Source organism: Gopherus evgoodei, chromosome 14 (genome assembly GCF_007399415.2).
Source record: "Gopherus evgoodei ecotype Sinaloan lineage chromosome 14, rGopEvg1_v1.p, whole genome shotgun sequence".
NCBI classification, from domain to species: Eukaryota; Metazoa; Chordata; order Testudines; family Testudinidae; genus Gopherus; species Gopherus evgoodei.
Window position 1 is genome coordinate 910,184 of NC_044335.1, and position 24,728 is coordinate 934,911.

Here is a 24,728-nt window from a genome sequence, read left to right on the forward strand (position 1 = left end):
GGCTGGATGCTCCAGGCTCTGAGTTTTTGATTTACAGGGTGGACGCGGGGCTGCCCCTCCGGAGAGAGTGCCTGGTTCCCCTGGAGGTAGATGGGAGGAAGATCACTGGGTACTGGGACACGGGCGCAGGGTGACGCTGGTCCGGCCTGAGGTGGTGGCCTCAGATCAGATGGTGCCTGACACCTACCTGACCCTGATTGGCATGGTTGGGACCCCATTCAAGGTGCCCATGCCGAGGGTACACCTGAAGTGAGGGGCCAAGGAGGGCCCCAAGGACGTGGGGGTACACCCATATTTGTCCACGGAGGTGTTAATGGAGGGGGACCTGGAGTTCTGGCCAGGCAATGCCCAGGGTGCCCTGGTCGTGACCCATAGTCAGAGTTGGCGAGGGGCACTGTGCCCCGACAACGGGGAAGGAACTCTGCCCGAGGTGCAGGACCCTAACCTGGTGGGGAGGGAACGCCCAGGGACATGGCTAATAGAGGCTGCGGCCTCAGACCCAGCCAGCGAGAGAGAGCAGATCCCCATCCTTGTCCCAGCTGCTGAGTTCCAGGTCAAGTTACAGAAAGATCCCTCCTTGCAGAAGCCCAGGGACCGGCCTAACCTCAGTGCGGTTACAGACCATGAGGAGAGGTTGCAAGGAGAGGTTCCTGTGGGAGAAGGGGTTCCTGTACCAAGAATGGGCTCCCCCAGGGGAAGTAGAGTCATGGGGGATCAGGAGGCAGCTGGTGGTTCCCTAGAAGTTTTGCCACAAGCTGCTGTACCTGGCCCATGACATCCCTCTCGCAGGGCAACAGGGAATCCGGTGCACCAGGCAGAGGCTGCTACAGAACTTTTACTGGCCTGGGGTCTTTACCCATGTCCGACAGTACTGCCAATCCTGTGACCCCTGCCAGAGGGTGGGGAAGGCCTGGGACAAGGGGAAAGCGGCTTTGAGGCCTTTACCGATCATAGAAGAACCTTTCCAGAAGGTGGCCATGGACATAGTGGGACCTCTCAGCAAGATGACCCGGTCGGGGAAGAAATACATCCTGGTGGTGGTAGATTTCGCCACTCGCTACCCCGAGGCGGTGGCCTTGTCCTCTATTGAAGCAGATACCGTGGTAGATGCGCTGCTGACAATTTTCAGCCAGGTGGGGTTCCCCAAGGAAGTCTTAACGGACCAGGGGTACAACTTCATGTCGGCCCTGCTCCGGGGCTTGTGGGAGAAATGTGGGGGCCAGCACAACTGGGCCTCAGTATATCACCCCCAGTGCAACGGGCTGGTGGAAAGGTTCAACGGGACACTAAAGATGATGCTAAAAACATTTATGAACCAGCACCCGCAGGACTGGGACAAGTACTTACCTCACCTGCTGTTCACGTACAGGGAGGTACCGAAGGAATCTACTGGGTTTTCACCTTTCAAACTGTTATATGGAAGGCGGGTAAGGGGGCCCCTAGACCTGCTGAGAGACGAATGGGAGGGGAAGGCCACTCCTGATGGAGAGTCAGTGGTGGAGTATGTCCTGACCTTCCGGGAAAGACTTGCCGAGCTCATGGGCCTGACCAAGGAGAATCTGGCCCAAGCCCAGAGGAAGGAGAAGGACTGGTATGACCGCACAGCACGAGCCCGTGCCTTCACCACCGGGGATCAGGTGATGGTTCTCATCCCCATGAGGAAAAACAAACTCCAGGTTGCCTGGGAAGGGCCCTTCAAGGTTGTCAAGCAACTAAATGAGGAAAACTATGTGGTGGAGCTGTCGAATCGGGCACATCACCGCCAGGTGTACCATGTGAATATGATGAAGCCATACTATGACAGGGGGAATGTGGTGTTGGCCGTGTGTGGACATTGGGAGGGGCAGGGAGATGCCCCCTTAGTGGATCTATTCCGTGGGACAAAAGCTGGTTCCCCCCTGGAGGCGATTCCCCTCTCTGATCAGCTGACCCTGGCCCAGCATGCTGAGATCAGAGGGGTGCTGCATCTGTACCGACAGCTGTTTTCCAACCAGCCTGGACGCACTAATTTGACTATCCACTGGGTGGAGACCGGGACACATCCCCCTATAAGATGCTCCCCTTTTTGGGTAACGGGGAAAGCTGCCCAGGACCTAGAAAGAGAGGTCAGGGACATGCTGGCTTTGGGGGTGATCCAGCCGTCTTCCAGCCCTTGGGCCTCGCCAGTGGTGCTGGTCCCCAAGAAGGATGGGTCAATCCAGTTCTGTGTGGACTATCGAAAGCTCAATGCCATCACCGTATCTGATACCTACCCTATGCCCAGGCCTGACGAGCTCCTAGAGAAGCTGGGAGGTGCTTGGGATCTCACCACCATGGATCTTACCAAAGGCTACTGGCAAGTGCCGCTGGACGCAGATGCCAGGCTGAAATCGACCTTTATCACCCCTCTGGGGCTCTATGAGTTTCTGATCCTGCCCTTCGGCCTCAAGGGAGCGCCGGCCACCTTCCAGCGCCTGGTGGATCAGCTACTGAGGGGGATGGAGAGTTTTGCCGTGGCGTATATTGACGACATCTGCGTCTTCAGCCAGACCTGGGAGGACCACATGTCCCAGGTTAAACAAGTGTTGAACCGACTCCGGGAGGCTGGGTTAACAGTAAAGGCTGAGAAGTGCAAGGTGGGGATGGATGAAGTATCTTACCTGGGCCATCGGGTGGGGAGCGGCTGCCTGAAGCCGGAGCCAGCCAAGGTGGAGGTGATCAGAGACTGGTCCACTTCTCAAACCAAAAAGATCATCAAAGATCATCAAAACCCAGATTTTGACAAGCCCTTTATGGTGTTCACTGACGCCTCAGACACAGGACTGGGGGTGGTGTTAATGCAGGAGGATGAAAAGGGGGACAGACACCCCATCGTGTACCTGAGTAAGAAGCTGCTACCCCGGGAACAAAGCTACGCGGCCATCGAGAAGGAATGCCTGGCCATGGTGTGGGCCCTTAAGAAACTGGAGCCATATCTCTTTGGGCGACACTTCACCGTGTACACCGACCACTCTCCCCTGACCTGGCTGCACCAGATGAAAGGAGCCAACGCCAAGCTCCTGAGGTGGAGCCTGCTCCTGCAGGACTATGACATGGACGTGATCCATGTGAAGGGAAGTGCCAACCTGATAGGGGATGCGTTGTCCTGGAGGGGGGGCCCTGAACTTCCCCAGGTCACTGGGCAGAGTGACCCCGCTCAGTTCAGTCTCGAAGGGGGGAGAGATGTGATGGAGTAGGGGCTGTCTGTGTGGGGGATGAGAGAGTCGGGGAGGACTTTAGATGAGGGACAAGGACCTAAGCCTGTAACCTGAGCCAGGTAGGGAGGAAGGGGGTCAGCACCTTTGCCCGGGAAGCTGGACGAAGGAAGGGGCCGGCTGGAGGGAGTTAGTTCAGTTTCGATTTTGGGCTGGGTGGTTGGAATTCAGGGAATCTCAAACTGGGGACTAAGCTTCCTGAACCCCCAGAAAGACTTGATTGAGGGGTCCTGGTTGTGCCTCCAATCTCTGCTGTAACCTGTGTTCCTGTTGTCCAATAAACCTTCTGTTTTACTGGCTGGCTGAGAGTCACTGTGGGTCCCAGGAAGAGGGGTGCAGGGCCGGACTCCCCCACACTCCGTGACACCTGCCTCTTCCCAGCCAGCCCAAAACTGAAACCGAAAACTCCTGCAGCAGGCTCTCTCCCCCTCCTGCTCTCCCCCTCTCCCTTTGTCTAGTTTCCCGGGCAAAGGTGTCGACTCCCCCCAACCCCTCCTGGCTCAGGTTACAGGCTCAGGTACCATCCCTCACCTAAAGTCACCCGCTGCTCTCCCATCCCCCATGCAGACAGCCCCAGTAAAACTAAACAACATTCCCAGGTCAATCCGCCCCGCTCCCTACTGCATCACAGTGCTCCAAGCTCCCTGCATGCCCAGCTACAGGGGAGGGAGCATGAGCTGCAGCACCCCACCTCCCGCACCTGGCAGGGGCTCCTGTGGGGCTCCCTGACCTGGACAGGGCAGCACTGAGCCATCATGACTGTCTCTGCCACTCCCCAGCAGTGGGCACTACCTGCCTGCATGAACAGTGGGGTGAGCATGCCCTTCCCTTGCTCGTGTCCAACAAGCGCCTGGAGGGGCTGCAGGACACTGCATAGATCAGGGCAGAGCCAGCGGCTCTGAGAAGCTGAGACCAGGCGTGAGCAATGAGGGGCGGTTGTCTGGAGGGCCCACAGGGGTTCCACAGGGCGCAGCCAGGACAGGAGGGCAGGCCCGGGGTACACAAGGCCCAGGCTATGTTTCCCTGTATTGCAACGGTGCCTGGAGTCTGGCCCAGCCTGGACACTGGAATGGGGCTATTTATAGAAAGGGAAATCTCCCTGCACAGCCCCCTCTGCTATACCCACACCACACCTCCCCAGAGCCCTGCGGGCAGCCCAGCCTTCTCCAGCAAACACACCCAGCTCTGGGCACAGGGGCTGGGCCGGGCCAGTGTGATCTGGGAGCCAGGTCCCACCAGACATGCTCAACCTCCCCCACGTCCACACTTCGCTGCAGCATCTGCTCCTCGAAGGGATGGCTCCTGACAAGGCCCTTTCCCCGATCTCCCTCCTCGAGCCCCCCATGATGCCAGCACAGAACCAGCTGAGCACATGGCCAGGCTTTGGGGGGACACTAGCACCTGGGCATGTGCAGCCCCATCCCACCCACTCTGAGCAATTCCTGTGTGAGCTCCACAGGCAGGGCTGTGCCTGCCTGGGGCCCAACCCAGACTGAGGTCGCACATCTACACACATCAGCAAGGTGCCCCCCGCCCCGGCATTTCCCAGGCCAGCCCCTTCCACACCCCACCCCAGTGGAGACAAACCATAGCAAGCTTCCCATATGCATTTCTTGCCTTGGCCATGAGCAGAGACACCCCTGCACCCTCTCCACCCTCCGTGGCTTGCCAACAACCTGCTGCTTCTCCATTTAACCCCTGTATTACCTGCCTCTCACACAACTGCCCCTGCCCCCAGCAACCCCTGCAGGCCCAGGAGCCGAACAGGGAGACTCTCCCCCGCCCCCTGGACTGATTGTGTAGGGAAGCACCGTAAGAAGTGCACATGAATTGGCCATGGGTGCTTTCCCCTGTAGGAGACACTGACTCCCATCCAGGCCCAGGGCTGGGGACTGGCTGGCTAGGGGGAGAGGAATGGGGCTCAGGGCTCTTCCCCTCGAGGGAGCAGGGCCTGCTTTGTGAGGCAATGGACTGTTCCCAGACCTGAGGGCCTGCAGCAGCTGGGGCAGGCGCTCTGCAAATGTGGGACAGCCCACTCACAGGCAGGAGCAGGGGACACAAGCCACCAGGCAGCAGCTCCTGGCCCAGGCAGGCTGAGGGCACAGGTGGGTTTCTATCCAAGCCCAGCCAATGCCCCTGGCCTACGAGCAGCCTTGCCTGGGCTCTCCTGGCTCCTTGAGGGGCTTTCTAGGCTACTGGGTACTTGGAGAGAGTCACCAGCCCCAAGCACTGCTCCACCCCAGTGTAGCAAGACCCCTGGCGAGCTCCCACCCTCTGCCCCATCTCCCGACAGCCCCATTCTCTGACCAGGGCCGTGTCCATGCCACACAGGGAGGTTTAAAGAGACTTTGTGGCATCCCAAGCATGGCAGGGCAAGGCAGGCAGCAGGCCCATGGGACACTCATCATTGACTGCGATGCCCAACGGGGCCCGATCGTGGCTGGGGCTCTTCACACTCCCACTGACACATCAGAAAGGATCAAGTTTGCTCAGGACTGGACCCCCAACCCTGCGTGGCCCCTCGCGGGCCCTGTGGGAGCTGAGCGGCTTGGCCATTCCATGCCCCAGCCAGGAACCAGCAAGGCAGAGCAGCGAGGACAGAGCCCCCCAGGAGAAAGCTGGGGCCCCAACCCTTCCCATTTCCCTTTATTTACACAGACCCTACAGCCATTGGGGGGGCTCTTCCTTCGAGCCCCCCCTTGTCAGCCTTTTGTCACCCTGCACAACCGCTGGCCCCTGCGCTGGCTCCAAGCACACAGGGGGTGTCACGCTGGGGGGATGCAGGGAAGTGCAGGCTGTGCTAGGGGGCAGCTGGGCCACCCTATTCCACCAGAGCTGCCATTGCCCCAGCCACGGGGAGTGGGGTCTCCGGTTCTAGTCTCATTACCTGACCCATGTCTGCCCCAGACCCAGGCTAGCCCGGTGCAGCAGCCAGCTCCAGATTGCAGCCCAGGCGCTTGGCCGGCTGCAGTGTGACGAAGTGGGGCTGTTTTTACTGTTTCCTCTGAATACTGTGGGGGGGCCTCAGTTTCTGGCTGATACTCTGTCTCCTGGCAACTAATGGCCAGGCCCTTCCCCCTTGCAAGGGGATGCTAAAGGTGTTGGAGAACAAAGGGATCAGGTGACCTCCTGGTCCCGGGAAAGAGACAAAGGCCAGAGAGGAGGGGCTGGAGGGAGTTTCAGTTTGGGGCTGGCTGGGTACGAGGAGTGAGGGCAGATGGGGTGGTCTGCCTCGCTGGGCCCCTGAATGGACCCGGCTGAGGGGTCCCATTCTCTGTATCTACAAGCTCTGTTTTAGATTGTTCCTGTCATCTAATAAACCTCTGTTTTACTGGCTGGCTGAGAGTCACGTCTGACTGCAAAGCGAAGTGGGGGTGCGTGCAGGACCCCCTGGCTTCCCCAGAACCCCGCCTGGGTGGACTCGCTGTGGGAAGCACATGGAGGGGCAGAGGATGCTGAATGCTCCAAGGTCAGACCCAGGAGGTGAAGCCATGGGAGCTTCTTGCCCTGCAGACTGTCTGCTCCAAGGGAGAGGAGACTCCCCAAAGTCCTGCCTGGCTTTGTGGGGAGCAGTTCCAGAGCACCTCCCGGGGACTCAGTGACATGCAGTTAAACTGATTCCAGGCCTGCGCTCAGTGGCGGACCCGCCCCAGCTCCCCGAGGGGCTGCCCAGGCAGGCCCGGGCCACCTCTAGCCAGGCGTGAGCGTGGCCTAGACACGTCTGTGGTGGTGGGGAGCGAACGGGTCGGACCGCGATGCCTTCGGGGCGCCTCGCTGTGGCTCGGGAGCCCTGGCCCAGCCCCCACCTGGCCAGGGACATGCCACAGAAGGGAGCCACGAGCCAGACCAGCCCCAATGCTGGCCTCAGGGTCCCTGGGGCCGGGGGGGGGGGCAGGAACCAGAGCTTCACAGCAAGGCGCCAGCCCTGAGTCAAAGCTGGTCCCCACGGGGCGGAGCTGGAGCCCCCCAGAGAAACGCCAGACCCAGGGAGCAGGCGGGAGGACGTGTGTCCCCACTCCACACTGGGGCTCTCCAGCAAGCTCTGCCACCGGGACCGGTGCCTGGCAGAGGAGATCCTGCAGCCCGGCTCCGAGTGACCCTCCGCTCCCAGGCACCAGGTTCCAGGGACCCTGCGCTCCCCGTCCAGGGTTCGCTCCTGGCGCTTGCAGCTGCAGCTGGGCCGGTGAAGCAGAGCCGGCCCCACGGAGCACAAGGGCCAGGTGCCTCCCCGGCACAGCTTCGGTCCCAACGAGAGCGCAGAGCGCAAAGGCTTCCGGGCAGGGCGGGCTCTGGGGCAGCCAAGGGCCGGGGCAGCCGAGAGCCACCCCCGCACCGGGCTCCCCCGGAGAAGGGCCATCCGCGCCGCGCAAAACTTCTCCCCCGAGCTCCCCCCCCAACTCCGCTGCAGGCAGCCCGAGATTTCTGCCGCGCCTGCCCCTGCGGGCTGCGTGCGGGGCTGTGCGGGGCGACGGCGGGTCCGGTGCCGACCCGACGGGCTGCGTGCGGGGCTGTGCGGGGCGACGGCGGGTCCGGTGCCAGCCCGACGGGCTGCGTGTGGGGCTGTGCGGGGTCCGGTGCCGGCTCGGCGGGGTGGCTGGTCAGGCTCCGGGCTGGCTTTACCCAGCCGTGGCATTTACATACACAGACACCGGCGGAACGCAACGCGGGGTGGACCCCGAGCTCTGCTGGCGGCTCGAAGCTGCGCAAGTTCCTGCAGGGCCTGGGAGTCCCAGCAGCGGAGCTGGTCACTCGGGGGAGTCCAAGAGTGCAGAAAGGCCAATGCGGCGCGTCACGGCTGCAGCCACTGAAAGGGAACCGAGCCTGCCCGGTCCCCGACCGCGGGGTGCCCCGATCGCGCTGCGCACAGGTCTGCAGCCGCCCCCACCCTGCGCGCCAGCCGCCTCCCCCAGCAGTGAGTCTGCGGCGCACGGTGTCGGGCGGGCTGGCAGGGACCGGGAGCCCGCGGCTCGAGCTCTGCGGCTGCAGCGCCAGCAGCCCAGCCAGGCTCCCCGGGAGCGGGGCTCGCCCTGAACCGGAGCCTTCCCGCCACAAGCACCTGGAGCGGGACTTCAGCACCTTGGACAGGCCCCGCTGCGGGGGGAGCCGGGCGCTCCCAGGGGGACTCGGACCCACAAACCAAAGGCAGCGAAGCCCCCGCCGAGCCCAGCGCCGAGCTGGGGGACAGGCTGCGGGCAGGGCCCCCGGCCCCCCGGCATGAACTGGCGGGAGCGCCCAGCTGCACCATGCGGCAAGAGAGCCCGACCCCCCCCGCCCCGCCCCGCCAGCGCAGCCGCCCCGGGCCCCCGCCCCGGGCACGCGAGGGCTGCAGCCCTCCCCACTCCCAGCCGAAACTGGGCAGCGGGTCCCGGGCACCTGCCGGCTGCGAAGCGGCGTTTGACGCCCGCTGCGCCCCGCACCGCCCCGGCCGCATTCCAGCGCCCTGGCCAGGCGCAGCCACATGCCGGCACAAGGCGCAGGGCTGCCCCGGGGCTCCGCGGCACTGGCCGGGCTGGGCTCGCTGCCCCCGGGCTCCGCGACCGCCCCCCAATTCCCGCCCCTACCTTGGGCCGCCCCCCTCTCGCCGTCCTCGCCCTCCGCCAGGCTGTTGAGCATGGTGCCTGCTGCTGCGCGGGGCTGCGGGCCGGAGCGCGCTGCACCCGCCGCCGGCTCCGCGCCTCCGCCGCTGTGGGAGGAGGCTGCAGTGCGGGGGCCTCGGCGCACAGACTCGCTCGCTCGCTCCGGCGCGCGCTCCGGCGGCTCCTGCCGGGCGGGGCGGGACGGGGGGGGGAGTTTGGCAGCCACGCTGCCTCCAGCGGGGGGGTCGGGGACCGCAGCTCCCCCCCGGGCCGCCCCCCGCGCGGAATGCGGCAGCGGCGGAGCCCCCCGAGCACAGGTCTTCCCAGGCAGCGAGGCGAATCGCGGGGCTGGCCGGCTGGGTCCGACCCGGGGCGAGGGGCAGGCCTGGGGGCTCAGCGCCGGGGGAGGCTCTGGCCGGGTTCTGCTGCAGGGACCTGGCTTCCAGCTCTGGCCCAGCCTCAACCAGACAGCTCGGGGGTTGCTGCCAGCGGGGGCGAGATGGGAGTGCCCAGAGAACAGGTGCAGGGATGCCAGGTCGGCCTCGTCCAGCCTGCCCGGCCCAGAGGCCGATCTCTGACCGCCAGTGGCAGTGCCCTGGCTGGGCAGTGTCTTCCTGCAGCGGGCACCCAGCCTTCTCCCTAGAGCCCGAGGGGCTGTGCCAACTCAATGGCTCCCTGGTGGCTGCAGAGAGGGGCTGACTGTGCCATGCCCACTGCTGCAGCCTGCCCAGGCAGGGACAGTGCCCCAGGTCCTGCCATCTGCTCCATCTTTCCCCAGAGCTCCCGTGGGGCGCTCAGGAAGCCAGGCCTGGCTGGTTAGTGCAGGAGCCATTGCCGAGTTCTTCAAAGACCTCAAGTGAAGACTGAATCTGCAGCTCCAGCTTTGCTGTGGCTAGTGCCTGCGCCAAGGAGCCCCTGAGCCCAGGGGCAGCCAGTGACTGAGCTGCCCTGCCCCACGGCGGCACCAGATGGGTGTGCCCTGCAGGGGGGCAGGCTGGGTGTGTAAATCGCTGGCCTGCAGAGGGAGGGAGCGGGGCTTGCGAGTGGGGCGCTGGTGCTGCCAGCAGCAGGGGGAGTTTCCCCTGGCCAGCACAGACCAGGCTCCCTCACGCTGTGAGCAGGGGGCAGATTCACCTCGAGCAGCCCTGAAAGTGTCACCCTTGGCCCTGCACAGGACACAAAAGGAAGTTGGCTGCGGTGCAAGGAGTCCAGTGGGAACCCTGCTCTTGGCTTGGAGCGTTCCCATAGAGACAGCCCTCACCCCCCAGCCCAGGGATGCTCCCTCAGCTCCACCTGGGCCGGGGAAAGTCTCCCACAGCCAGACCTTGCTTCATGACCTGCTACCAGAGGTGGGGGGGACTGGTTCAGGGAGCCCCCTCCCCAGCAGGGCCACCTGCTCTGTGCAGATCCATTGAGCTCCTCCTGGCTCCATCCTCAGCCTCTGGGAGTTTCTGGGGTGAGGGGGAAGGAGGCTCAGACCCGCTGAATCCAGGCAGCTCCCAGGGACAGGAGCTCTGCAGCGGCCAGGTCTCCTGAGCTGGCTGAGATCGTGCCAGGCCGCAGCACTGTAATTAATTGTTTACTTTCTCCTGGTGTGTGGCCAGCTGCTCTGCTGGCTTCTGGCTCTCGCCTTGCAGGGCTCACAGGTCCTGACCTCCCCTGGCCAGCCCATTCAGCCCCCACTCGGCCTCAGCATGCCCCCAGTCCGCTGCTGCTGGGTGCCCTGGAAGTGCTGTGTCTCAGCTGGGCCCATGGCTTGCAGGCTGCAGCAGCCTGTTCTGTCTTCGGGAAGCCTGTATCCCCACGCTTTGAGTGCTCGTGGAAGAGCCAGGGCTGGGCTCTCCAGCCCAGGGCCCACCCCCTTCCCCGCTGGCAGGTCAGGAGTCGCTAAGGGAGGAGGCAGGGTGGGTCCAAGCACACCCCTGGGCTCGGGGGTCCCACCAGGCCCAGCACAGCCCTCAGCCAGCTGCTTCAGCCTCCATGCCTTGGTTTCCCCACCTGTGCCAGGGGGACCAGGCCCCTCCCATGGGACTGAACTGCTCCATGACTGGGAGGTGCTTTGGGTTCCCTTGCAGAAGGTGCGTTCCTAGCACTGCAGGCCCTGCGCTGCTCCAGGCTCACCCTGCCCACTGAGGCTCCCCTTTGTCCTATTCTCCCCAGCCCTGCACCCCTTTGCTGCCCAGGTGCCACGTGGCCAGGTGCAGTGTCTGCTCATCTCAGGCACTCAGCGTCTCCCTGCCCAGCCCACGGCAGGGCTCCCACCCGCCCCCATTTCTCTGGATATTCCTGGCAGAAGGAGCAGCGTTGGAGCTGGCGCCTCCTGGGGAATTTGCCGGCTGCTTTGCGAAGTCGCATTTCATCTCCTGAACGCTGAGAGGCCCTTGGGAACCTGCTTTGCTTGGCCCCAGGAGCTGCCACCTCACTGCCACTAGACTCAGCCTCCTGCCAAGCAGAACCTCCCCAGCCCCACTCAGAGCCAAGGCAGCAGCTGCAAGGGGAGGAGGCCCCTACTGGAGGATAAACCCCTGGGAAATCGAGACCTCAATGTCCCGGAGAGGGGAGGAGGAGCTGGAGGTGCCAAGGTGTGGGGCAGGGTGACTCCCCAGCATTCTCTGTGGGCAGGCCAGGGAGTCCTGAAGCTTCTTTCCAGCCGCGGTGCTGACCTGTGGCCGTGGGCCTGGATGCCATGGTCACAGCATTGAAGGACCCCCTGGTGCGGTGCCCTGCCCTCCTGGACGCACTGCTGCTCCCCTCCCCGGGATGCCGAGCACAGAGCGGAGGGGCTCCCTGCCCAGCCCAGGGATGCATGTTACAAATCCCAGCCTGGAGGAGACGTCTGGGGTCTCCAGGAGGAAGGGCAGAGCTGCTTGGCGGGGCCCTAGTCACTGGAGGCTCAGGATTTGACAAACGGGCCTCAGGGGCCTCATGCCCTGGCCCTCCTCTGTGCCCCCCCCGGCCGGGCGTCAGAGAGAAGCCTTCACCCCCAGCCCACTCTCCCCCAGGGGCAGGGAGCTCCGATTGGCAGCAGGACAGCGGGAGAAGTTCCAGCACTTTGCACTCAGAGTCGACCAGGCCTGCGCCTGGGGTGAGGCCCCGGCCTGAGAGCAGGGCTGTGGTAGGCAGTTGGGATGGGCACCCCCAGACTCAATCCATTTCCCCAGAGCCAGCACCATGGGTGGCTCCAGGCACCGGGCAGACAGACCCACAACAGGCTGGGCACAGGAGTGGGGCAGGCAGCCCAACAAGCCCTGCCAGGTGTCCGGCCCCGAGCCACAGTGGCTTGGCTTCCAGGGATGAGGAGGTCACAGATCCTGCAGCTCAGCAGTGAAAGGGATTTTCCTGCTCCATCAGCTGGGGGACGGGGGGTGAGCACGTGAAAGATTGTTAATCCCTAATCCCGATTAGCAGCTCACTGGGGCCTTGCCAGCCACCCTGCTCCCCCTGCCCCACAATGGAGAATGCCCCATGAGGCACGTCACACAGCATGGGGGGCACGTCCTGCAGCATGGGGGCACCACAGCACGGGGGGGGTCCATGGTGCAGGACGAAGGGGGAGTCTAGAGCACAGGGACTGGGGAGCAGTCCATGGTGTAGGGGGAGGGGCCATGGCAGGGTTGCTGGGCTTGGTTAAAATGACTCAAAGCCTTGGATGTGCAAAGTGGAGTCACACCCCCGGGCTGGGGAAGGGTCCCATAACCCGGGAGGCAGGGAGGGGGTGAAGGTCAGAGCGGGAATCTCAGGGGAACTCTCCCGCAGGGAGTCCGGTAGGCTGAGGCCCAGGGGGGTCAGTGGAGGGGGAAGGAGGCAGGGCGTGGGGCATTTAAACACGAGGCCACACAAAGCCCTGTAATGCGCATCAGGGAACAGCTGGGGTGGGGGGAGCTGGAGCTGTGCCCTCAATACTGGGTAAAATTCTAAGCAGGGAAGGTCATACCCAGGGGAAGCTCTGCGCTGAGGGGCCATGCCACGGGGGAGGGTCTGCACCAAGGGGCCGTGCCCTGGGGGGAGGGGTCTACGCTGAGGGGCCATGCCACGGGGGAGGGTCTGCGCTGAAGGGCTGTGCCCTGGGGGGAGGGCCTGTGCCAAGGGGCCGTGCCCTGGAGGGAAGGGTCTGCGCTGAGGGGCCATGCCACGGGGGAGGGTCTGCGCTGAGGGGCTGTGCCCTGGGGGGAGGGCCTGTGCCAAGGGGCCGTGCCCTGGAGGGAAGGGTCTGCGCTGAGGGGCCATGCCACGGGGGAGGGTCTGCGCTGAGGGGCTGTGCCATGGGATGAGGGGTCTGCACCAAAGAACCAGCCCTGGCAGACAGCAGGGATGAGAGCAGGGCGCCCAGAGGATTCCGGGGGCCTGGGGCTGTCGGCGGCAGGTGGCTCCGGTGGACCTCCCGCAGGCGTGCCTGCGGAGGGTCCGCTGGTCCTGCGGCTCCGGTGGAGCATCCGCAGCCATGCCTGCAGGAAGTCCACTGGAGCCGCAGGACTGGCAAGCGGCAGAGCGCTCCCCGCACTGTGAAATGTCTAGAGCCGTCCCTGTTCGGCGGCGGGGAGCCCTTCCGTTCCGGGACCCGCTGCCGAAGTGCCCCAAAGACCCATGGCGGGGGCCCTCCGCCGGCGAATTACCGCCGAAGCGGGACCCACCGCCGAAGTGCAACCCGCTCTTCGGCGGTAATTCGGTGGCGGGGGACCCCTGCCGTGGGTCTTCGGGGCACTTCGGCGGCGGGTCCCGGAACGGAAGGGCCTCCGACCAAATTACCGCCGAAGACCGGGTTGCACTTCGGCGACAGATCCTGCTTCGGTGGTAATTCGCTGGCGGGGGGTCCTTCCCCCTGGAGCTGAAGGTCCCCCCCGCCGGCAAAGACCAGGAGTGGAAGAAGCTCTGGGGCCCGGCCCCGCAAGAGTTTTCCAGGCCCCATGGAGCAAGTGAAGGACCCTGCTCCAGGGCCCCTGAAAAACTCTCGTGGGGGCCCCTGCAGAGCCCGGGGCAAATTTCCCCTCTTGCCCCCCCCCGGGCGGCCCTGGATGAGAGCTCATTGGCCTGGCAGAGGCAGGATGCTGGAGTCAAGCCACAGAACAACCATCACAGAACAGCCCCCTCAACCATCACCAGCACAGCACCTCTTCCTCTGCACCATCCCCGCAGTCCCCAGGACTGACCCCACGGCCAGGCCGGAAGCCACAGTGCTCTGCCCTACCCGAGCCGTACCTGTGGTTCAGCTGAACACAGGCGCAACCTCCTGCAATTCTCTGCCTCTCCGAGACACCTGCCCCCTGGGATCCCCCGGGCCAGGAATCCCCAGGTGCTAGCTGCAGCTTGTGGCCAGGAGTCTCTGGTTCAGCCCTCACATCCGCCCAGGGGGGCAGGCAGAGCTGAGCCTCACTCCATGTAACCCAAGCTCCCACCTCACTGAGGGCCTGTCCCAGGAGCTTTGAGAGTCATCCTCATGAATAGCTGTGCAAGGAGCTGCCCAGGGCCCTCTCTCCCTGCCTGGGCTATCTGGGGTTCACCGACCCCTGCAGCAGGAGGGCTGGGAGCCCAGACACTCCTATTCTATTTTATATTACTGTCCCCACTGTTTATACAAATGTTTCATCTTTAAAAATCCCCACTGAGCTCTTGGCCTCAGCTAGATCTTGTAGCAGTGAGTTCCACAGGTTAACAATTGTACACTCTAAATTGTACTGCTTCTCCATGTACTGGCTATAAACCATCTCAGCACAACAAGCAACTTCACAGCCCTCACTCGATCTGCATCTATTGGATCTGAAACCCAGGTGAGAGGCTCAGGAACCAGGAGAAGGAACAGTTTTCACTAAAGATGCTTTGTGTTGTGGCAGCACCTGAGGCCCGTTGGGTGAGGGTCAGTAACCGCCGTGGCTGTGTGCGAGCCTATTCATGCCATGCTGCTGCCTCACAGGCTGTACCAGGTGCTGCACACAGCCCAGAGCCAGGCCCTACCTGCAGAGTTTGCAGCTCATGTCACAAGATACAACCCTTAAGATCAGCAAACAATGGGGGGCAGGGGGTGATGAACTGGGAATGTTCTTAATGTTTTCTCTGAATACTGTGTTGGTGCCTCAGTGTCCCCTATGCAGTTCTTAATATCTAGGTGGTGGGATAAGGGTGTGTGATTGCTGCAGAGGAAGGGGCCAGTGCACCTAAATGCCTGGCACTCTGTCTCCTGGTAACTGATGGCCTGGGCCCCTCCCCTGCAAAGGTGCCAACTGAAGGTGTTGGAGACAAAGAGACCAGGTGACCTCCTGGCCCAGGAAAGGGGCTGAGCAGAGGAGGAGGGGCTGGAGGGGGTTGTTAGTGTGGAGCTGGCTGGGGACGAGGAGTGAAGTGCAGACATGGGGGTCTGGCTCACTGCCCCCCAGAATGGACCCAGCCGAAGGGTCCGGTTCGCTGTACCTACAAGCTCTGTTTTAGACCCTGTTCCTGTCATTGAATAAACCTCTGTGTTACTGGCTGGCTGAGAGTCACGTCTGACTGCAAAGTGGGGGTGCAGGACCCTGTGGCTTCCCCAGGACCCCGCTGGGGTGGGCTCGCTGTGGGAAGCGCACGGAGGGGCAGAGGATGCTGAATGCTCCAAGGAGAGACCCAGGAGGTGAAGACGTGTGAGCTTCTTGCCCTGAACAAGTCTGCTCCAAGGGAGAGGAGGCTCCCCAAAATCCTGACTGGCTTGGTGGGGAGCAGGTCCAGAGCATCGCCCGGGGACTCTGTGACAGTGGGGGACAGGGCTCAGGCTGCAGGTCACACTGCGCACTATGGCACACGCAGCGGCACCTGACCCAGCAGGAAGGGTTTGCGCTGAGTCTAGCTGAGAGTCAAACTCTACCTCCAAGCTTCAGTGACTGCACGCATGTCACTGTGTGTGTGTCACTGTGCGTGTCAGTGTGTGTCACCATCAGTGTGCATGTGTGTCACCGTGTGTGTGTGTCAGTGTGTGTGTCACTGTCAGTGTGCATGGGTGACACTGTGCATGTGTTACTGTCACTGTGTGTGTCACTGCCAGTGTGCATGTGTCACTGTGCATGTGTCACTGTCAGTGTGTGTGGGTTTCACTGTGGGTGTGTCACTGTGTGTGTGCTACTATGGGTGTGTGAGTGGGTTTCACTGTGGGTGTGTCAGTGTCACTGTGTGTGTCAGTGTGTGTGTCACTGTCAGTGTGCATGGGTGTCACTGTGGGTGTGTTACTGTCAGTGTGCATGTGTGTCACTGTGCATATCACTGTGTATGTTACTGTCAGTGTGTGTGTGTCAGTGTGTGTGTGTGTTACTGTCAGTGTGCATGTGTCACTGTGTGTGTCAGTGTGCGTGTCTGTGCATGTCACTGTTGTTGTGCATGTGTCTCACTGTATGTGTCAGTGTGTGTCACTGTCAGTGTGCATGTGTATCACTGTGCGTGTCAGTGTGCATGTGTCTGTGTGTGTGTGTCACTGTCAGTGTGTGTGTATTACTGTCAGTGTACGTGTCACTGTCAGTGTGCATGTGTGTCACTGTGTCAGTGTGTGTCACTGTGTGTGCATGTGAGATGCAGCTGTTTCCTGTGTGTTACATGCTGTTCACACACCGCTCAGGCCCCCAGGGCTACAGGCAGATTCCCGATCGGGTCCCCCCGGAGAACAATGCAGGAACACTCAGCATGGCATGCAGTGTGCACTGCTCTGGGTGACAGCTGGACACTCACAGGGCCCGGCTGGCCACTGACGCTGGGTACCGCTATCCCTGCCCTGCTCTGTCAGGCTGGCAGTGCTGCCCCATCAGCCCTCACCACTCACCGCAGCACGGTGCAATGAGCAGCAGCAGCGCTGGCACAAGTGGATTAGTAGCACAGGGAAGAACCAGGATCTGTCAGAGCCACGGATCTGGAGCTGGCAACCTCCTGATTCCCCAGTGAGAACTAGGGGAGCAGAGGTTCCAGTGTTATTGGGCCTCCCCCCAAAATCAGGAGCTTTGTCTTATGTATGCAACTACACAAATACCCCCCAAAATAGCATCCAGATTTGTCACCCTGGCTCTGGTCTCCCCAGTCAGACCTTGCACAGCAAAGGCAGCAGCACTGGCAGCATGGAGGCAAGAGCTGGACAAGAAAGATGAGCTCTGGCTGACGGCTTGCTCAGTGTTCGTGGTGCCCACCAGACCTGGGCTAGGCCCCTTCTTCCACCAGGCAGGGCCTGTGGCTCCCCCCATTTGCCATGCAGAAAGCCCAGCAAGGCCTCATCCCAGCCCCCTAATGGTGCACAGGGCCTGGGCAGAGCAGAGGCTGGGGTGGGGCCAACAGGCCCTTGGCACTGGGGGTGGCGCTGCCACAGACATATGATCAGGGGAGGCGGCAGGCGGATTTACAGCCATGGTGCTGCCTGCTCCAGCAGTGTCGCCCGCTCTGCTCCGCCAGGTGCGCTGGGGAGACAGGCAATAAATCTCCAATTTAATAACCTAGTCTCCCAGGCGCAGAGGCCCTGACCCCACCAATCCTGCCAGGCACTGGGCCGAGCGGCTCCCGCCTCGCAGCTCATTTGAGGTGCAGCTTACCACTTCACAGCAGGCAGACAGACATTACCCCGAGCGCTCCGGCTGGGGCTGGGAGAGACGGCCAATCCCGGGCCCCCACCCTGCACCATCAGCACTGCCTGCTGGTACCGAGATGGATGGTAACGCAGCCACTGAGCCTTAGCTGTTTTCTGTTCCAGGTGCTAGGAATCATCCTGGCGCCGGGTTCTTCCCCGTCACCACACAGAGTTCACCACCGGCCCTTCCCGGGGACAGGGCCTCATTGCCACCAGCACAGGAGAGGGAATTTCCAGGCTGGAGGCTGGAGGTGGAGACAGTCTGCCATCAGCCAAGGCTGACACCTGGCAACCGACTTCAACTGTGTGAGGCGCTGCCATGCACAGGCGCACCATGGAGAGCTCTGGCCATCACGGGGGCCCCTGGGGCCAGAGGAGAGTTGGCGGCAGCATGAAAGGCACCTGGGTCGCAGGGGGTTGGGGGCAGCGACAAGGGCTTGGGGAGTCACATGGGAGGTTGTGGCTGCAGATTAGGAGTAAGGGGCACTGTCAGAGCTGGGGAGGAACCCAGGGCTCGGTTAGCAGGGGGCTGCAGGTTGGGAGTGAGGGGCACCGGCAGAGCAGGTCCCATCCCTGGGGTGCCCGGGACTCCCAGCCCCGCCATGGGGCTGGCTGGGCCCTGCCCCTCCTGCTCTGCTCGCCCGCACCGCACAGGCAGTGACTTGTGGAGAGCGGCTGCCCCGGAGGGACATGCTCGGAATGGGAATAGCAGCAGCTGGGAGCGGGCGGCACTGGGAAATCTCCGGACAGCTGGGAGCAGGGAGGAGTCACAGCTCAGCAGGTCTGGGGGGACTATGGGGCACCCAGCAGTCCCCACTCCCAGCCTGCCTGGGAGCCCCCTGCTGAAGCAGGGTGCTGGCTTTTCCTCAGATTCTCCCCAAGTGTCTCAAAATCAGTCAGAGCAGGCCCATGGCAGGGAACCCCAGGGCAGCTCCCTGCTCCCCCTAGGCCCCTCCCCACAAGGGCCCCACAGAGCTGCCGTGGCTGTGTGCGAGGCTCCACAGGCCAGTTGGGCCCCTTGCCCCCCACAGCTGCTACGGGGCAGGCTCTGCTCATGGGGGCACCAAAGCTGGCACCTGCCTGAGTGCTGCCCCCCTACTAGGCTGTTTCCTGGCCACAATATGCCAGCATCACCAGCCCCTGCCCCAGAGCCAGTGGAGGGGCTAGGCCATGGGAAGCTGAACTCGGGGGCTAGTGCCAGCGGCTGCCCTGTGGCAGTGACCGAGGGAGGCTTGTGGCAGGACCAGTGTTTGCCCAGGGTAGAGATGAGACCTTACAGTGCCCTGGTGGCCCAGCCCACGCAGCCCAGGCATCGCTCTGCGGTTTGGTTCTTCAGATACCTTCCCTTCAAAGCCAAGACACCAGGGATGGGAGAGAAGGGGGGCAGGGAGCCAGGCTTGCCAGGGCTCTGTCCAGAGCCCAGTGCTCCCTGGACTGGGCACATCTGACAGTGCAGGCCTCGTCTACCCCTGGCTGGGCAGGGAGCTGGCACCAAGCAGACAGAGCAGCAGCCTGCGAGCAGCCTGAGGAGGATGGAGCCAATGAGGGGCTGACGGTCCCTGGGGCAGCACAGCAATGTAGGGGATGGGCTGGAGGCTTGAGCCCCTCTGCCAGCCCACACAGCCTGGCCTGTCTCCTGCCCAGATGTTTGCCAGCAGCTCGGCAGTGAGGTGGGCCTGGGCAGCCTCACTGAGCAGATGACCTCTCCCACCCCATGGGCTGTGCTCACAGGGTGCCCCCCAGCCTGGGCAGAGGAAGGGGGATGGGCGAAGCTAGAGGGAAGCCATGGGCATCTCTCTCCTCCCACTCCACCTGCACCTGCCTCTGGATGGGGCCTCTGCAGCCTGGGCAGTGGGAGGGCAGGGGCTGCCAGATGCTCAGACCTGGGGGCCTGGCCCAGGCATGGGAGTCAGTTACAGTGCAGGCCTTTTGGCAGCTGGGGCTGGGGCTGGGGCAGCCTACAGAGCCCCACACCGGCCCCTGCCCACCAGCTCCATTCCCTACAGCCAGGAGCCCACCTGAGCACCAGGGTGCCTGAGCGCCAGCCCCCTCTCCAACAGCGCTCACTGGCGGCCGCCATTCCCAGCAGCACCGAGGGCTGCTCAGACAGCATCGGGGCAACGGGGCTGCGGGGAGCAGGGCAACAGGCTGGCTGTGGGGGGAGTTCCCCGCCCCCCACCCAGTGCAGCGCTGCTCTGAGGACACTGTATACTCCCCTTCGCTGTTTTCCTCACCGCTGCCCAGGCGAGCCAGCAGCCAGTAAACCCAGGCTGGGCCAGCGAGACAGAGCACGAGGGGTCTGAAGAGAAGGGGCCGAGGAGGCCAGTCCCCTCGCCCCCAGCCCCCTTCCTTCCCAATGCCAGAGCTGAGCCATTTGCCTGCAGCTTAGCACAGTGCCCCCTGCTGAGCCCTGCCCTGCTGCCCGGAGCACACCGCCCCTTGCCCTGCCACCTGCCGCCCCCCACTGGGGCCTGCCCCGCCCCACCACCCACAGTGTGACACCCCCTGCCCTGCTGCCCACAGCACGGCACCCCTCCGCTCCGCCCCGCTGCCCACAGCACAGCACCCCCCAGCACCACAATAGGGCACTTTGTATCAGACCTGGTTACAACACAGGGCTCTGACAGAAGGGGACTCTGTCTGCCTGGGGCAGGACTGTCCCTGGGTTTGGGGTTTGCTCCACACGTGCCCTGCTCACCTGACCCCGACTCACATGCCGTGCCCAGCTCCAATTCCCCTGCACGTGCGGCAGGGCCCCCTCTCTGAGCAGGATGTGACAAACTAGGAATGTTCTTAATGTTCCCTCTGAATACTGGGGGGGGGCGGCCCTCAGTTCCTGGCTGACTCTCTGTCTCCTGGCAACTAATGGCCAGACCCTTCCCCGCTGCAAGGGGATGCTTAAGGTGTGGGAGAACAAAGAGGTCAAGTGACCTCCTGGCCCAGGAAAGGAGGTGGGGCTGGAGGGGTTTTGGGAGTCTGGAACTGACTGGGGATGAGGAGTGATGTGCAGATGTGGGGGTCTGGCTCTCTGCCCCCCAGAATGGACCCGGACGAGGGGTCCGGTTCGCTGTATCTACAAGCTCTGTTTTAGACCCTGTTCCTGTCATCGAATAAACCTCTGTGTTACTGGCTGGCTGAGAGTCACGTCTGACTGCAAAGTGGGGGTGCAGGACCCTGTGGCCCCCCCAGGACCCCGCCTGGGCGGGCTCGCTGTGGGAAGCACAGGGAGGGGCAGAGGATGCTGAATGCTCCAAGGAGAGACCCAGGAGGTGAAGCCATGTGAGCTTCTTGCCCTGAACAAGTCTGCTCCAAGGGAGAGGAGGCTCCCCAAAGTCCCTACTGGCTTGGTGGGGAGCAGTTCCAGAGCATCACCCGGTGACCCCGTGACAACTGGTGGGAGCGGTGGGATATACTGCACCCCGTGAATGGCGCTGCTTGCAGTAAGTGACTGGGGAGCAGTAAAACAAAGGAGGGATAATGAGGACCAGGCGTGCTGAAGGCTCAGAGAGGGACGGTTTCAGGGGGCGGTTAACCTCTGGGAGTGTGTGACCAGCGAGAAGGACTGTTGGAGTAACAGGGTCCCCCTGAGAACTGCAGCGAGCAGTCTCAGGGGCGGAGGAGCTTGCCGCTCGACCCTCGGAGAGAGAAGGATTTTGCAGTAGCAGGGTTCCCCGGGGGATTGCAGGAGCAGTCCCAGGGGTGGAGGAGTCTGCAGCTCGACCCTGGCAAAGAGGTGGTGATCACGAGAAGGGCTGGCACACCCGGGGTTCTTCCTGGAAACCATGGGGGAGCGAAGAGCACACAGGCCTGTGAGTCCAGAGCCACTTGGGAACGGTGAAGTGATGGCCTATCACCATCTCCTTGAGAAGGACATTGTGATCCTGTGCACAAAGAGAGGGTTACGCATGGGGAAATTCACCAAGGCACAGTTAATCGTGCAGTTGAAGGAGAAGCACCGCTCTGAGGAGCAGATTCCTGGCCCAGATGGGGCTACAAGAGGATCTGAGAGCAGCTGGAGCATCAGCCAGGCATCCCCGGGAGTCTGGTCCCCAATCAGACGAGGGTCTTCACGACTGGGTTCCCCATCAGGAGATTGGAGACGGATGGGATGGGAGCAGAGCCCGAGAGAGCGAGAGGACCGTGAGAGAGAGCAAGAGCCTGAGGAAAATCTGCAGGAGAAGCAGCAGCAGCGTGGACTGGTGATGGTGGAGCAGAGAGACACAGGGGGCTGCCCAGGGGTCAGTGGGGAAACAAGCCTGCGGGGAGAAGACCCTGGGACAGAGAGAACTGTGGTGGTGCAGCCCCAGATGCTGAGGGACTGTGGGACCTGGGTGAAGTTCCCTGGGGTGAAGCCCCTCGCCCTGCCTATGGCCCAGATCCCTGTGCAGACCCAGAAGGGGTCAGGCCGGCTGGTAGTTGGGGTTCTCCAGGATATCGGCTGGGAGGCCCTGTTGGGGGGTGACTGTCTCCCCATGGGACAGGATCCAGGCCCCGCTCCTATAACGGCCGAGGGTTTGAATTCAAATCCAGGGAACCAATTGGCCAGGATGGAAATGGTCAGTGAAAATGCAAATGACCTGGCTGGCAGGGGGGAGGGGCTGCTGGGCTCAGGATACCTGCCTACCTGTAACCAGCCCCCTGGGGCTGAGTGGGAGGGAGAGATGCTCCCTGCCCCCCTGCACACCGGAGAGGGGGCTCACGCTGGCTCTGATGCTGTGACCAGAGCAGAGAGCTCGCTGCCTGCCCCCACTGGGACAGCAAGGGCAGCGCTGAGCACGGGGGGAGCTGAGAGCCCAGCTGAGTGCGGGGACACCCAGGCAGGGCAGGTCAGCTACCAAACAGGTTTGCCTGGTCCAGACGTGCTGCTGGGAAGTGATTACACAGCAGGGAGGGAGCTACCAGGGACAGGGCTCAGGGGGGCTGTAACCCCAGGCCCAGCCAGCAAGAGGGAACAGGTCCCACTCCCTGCCCCAGCTGCTGAATCCCAGACCGAGCTGCAGAGGGATCCCTCCTTGGAGAAGCTGAGGGAACTTGCTGGCCACAGCGCTGCAAACCCCCTTGGGGAAGGCTGCAGGGACAAAGTCCTGCAGGAGGAGGGATTCCTGTACCGGGAATGGGCTCCCCAAGGGGAAGTAGAACTGGGGGGAATCGGGAGGCAGCTGATAGTGCCCCAGGAATCCACAGGGTTCTTCCCTTTCGAGCTGCTGGATGGGAGGAGAGTGAGGGGACCCCTGGACCTGAAAGGGGAGGATTGGGAGAAGGGAGAAGACCCTGTCATAAACAGATAAGAAAAGTTAATAGCACAGAAGTACTTTATATCTCTTTGACTGTAAAGGGTTAACAAGTTCAGTGAGCCTGGCTGTCAGCTGACCAGAGGAGCAATTAGGGGAAAGGAGACTTTCAAATCTTGAGGGAGGGAAGTTTTTGTGTGTGCTGTTAGAATTTGGTTGTTGTTCTCTCTGAGGGCTCAGAGGGACCAGACGTGCAACCAGGTTTCTCTCCAATCTCCCTGATACAGGCTCTTATAAGTTCAGACTAGTGAGTACTGGGTAGATCAAGTGAGTTGGGCTTATGTTTGTTTTCTTTATTTGCAAATGTGTATTTTGCTGGAAGGAATTCAAATTGGTATTTTGCTGAAAAGATTTTAATTTGTACTTGTATCCTTAGGCTGGGAGGGTGTTCCCAGTGTCTATAGCTGACAGACCCTGTACCTATTCCATTTTTTTTTAAATTACAAAGATAATTTTTACTGTTTTTTCTTTCTTTAATTAAAAGCTTTTCTTGTTTAAGAACCTGATTGTTTTTTATTCTGGTGAGACCCCAGGGGACTGGGTCTGGATTCACCAGGGAATTGGTGGGGAGAAAGGAGGGAAGAGGGAGAGAGAGGCTGATTTCTCTCTGTGCCAGGATTACTTTCTCTCAGGAAGAGTCTGGGAGGGGGAAAGAGAAGGAGGGAGGAAGGTGAATTGTCCTCTCTGTTTTGTGATTCAAGGAGTTTGAATCACAGTGATCTTCCAGGGGAACCCAGGAAGGGGAAGCCTGGGAGAGGCAATGGTGGGGGAAAGGGTTTACTTTCCCTGTGTTTAGATCCAGAGGGACTGGGTCTTGGGGGTCCCCAGGCAAGGTTTTGGGGGGACCAGAGTGTACCAGGCACTGTAATTCCTGGTTGGTGGCAGCGCTACAGGTTCTAAGCTGGTGATTAAGCTTAGAGGAATTCATGCTGGTACCTCATCTTTTGGACGCTAAGGTTCAGAGTGGGGATTGTACCATGACAGACCCCCTGGGGGATCTCTTCCCTGAGGTGGGAGCCAATCTCCCCATCAGGTGTTCCCCGCTCAGAGTCACTGGGAAAGCAGCCCAGAACCTGGAGAGAGAGATCAAGGACCTGCTGGCTTTAAATGTGATCCAGCCGTTTTACAGCCCATGGGCCTCACCCATGGGGCTGGTTCCCCAGGAAGGTGGGATGATCTGGTTTAGTGGGGACCTTCGGAAGCTTAAAGCCATCACGGTGTCCGATGCCAACCCCATGCCTAGGCCTGGGGAGATTCTAGACAAGCAAAGGGCGATGGAGAACTTTGGCCCTGGCAGACACTGATAACATGTGCATCTTTAGCCAGACCTGGGAGGAACAGGTGTCCCAGGTGAAGAGGGGGCTGGGCTGCCTCAAGGAGGTGGGACTGACGGTAAAAGCTGGAAAGTGTAAGGTGGGGATGGCAGAGGTGTTGTATGTGGACCACAAGGTGGGGAGCGGCTGCCCAAGCCTAGGGCTGGCAAGGCCAAGATGGGGGCTCTTAACCAAGAGAGCCTAAATCGCAGACCAGAGTGCTAGGAGAAGACCCCATCCCAGATTGAAGCCCAGGGGTACTGGGGTGGCAAAAGGGTACGGACTGCATAAACCTTCCCACATGCAGCCTGCAAGTGCCGTCAAGCACACTCAACCTAAGGGAGGGCGTGAGACTGGACTGTCCTGGTGTAACTCACACCAAGGGATGGGAGAGATGCTGGGGCATCCATGGGAACGTTGATGGGTTCGAACTTCCCCAGGTCACTGGCTGGAGTGACCTCGCTCAGTTCGGTCTCGAAGGGGGGAGAGATGTGATGAACTAGGCATGTTCTTAATGTTCCCTCTGAATACTATGGGGGGGCCTCATCTCTGGCCGACCCTCTGTCTCCTGGCAACTAATGGCCAGGCCCTTCGCCCTGCAAGGGGATGCTAAAGGTGTGGGAGAACAAAGAGATCAGGTGACCTCCTGGCCCAGGAAAGGGGCTGAGCAGAGAGAAGGGGCTGGAGGGGATTAGTCTGGAGCTGGCTAGAGAAGAGGAGTGAAGTGCAGACGTGGGAGTCTGGCTCACTGCCCC

General features: G+C 61.9%; 1 protein-coding gene across 2 annotated transcripts in view; it reads right to left on the bottom strand.

Moving 5' to 3' along the window:
• LOC115635155 (solute carrier family 12 member 5-like) overlaps window positions 1-24,728 on the bottom strand; it is a 137,933-nt gene that overhangs the window by 90,544 nt on the left and 22,661 nt on the right. The window contains exon 1 of one of the 2 annotated variants that reach the window (XM_030533478.1): window positions 8,795-8,894. The exons of the other annotated variant lie outside the window; for it this stretch is intronic. Coding sequence (XP_030389338.1) covers window positions 8,795-8,846 — 52 coding nt within the window. The 5' untranslated portion in view covers window positions 8,847-8,894. Of the gene's footprint in view, window positions 1-8,794; window positions 8,895-24,728 lie in introns of those variants that run through there. 2 annotated transcript variants of the gene reach the window in all.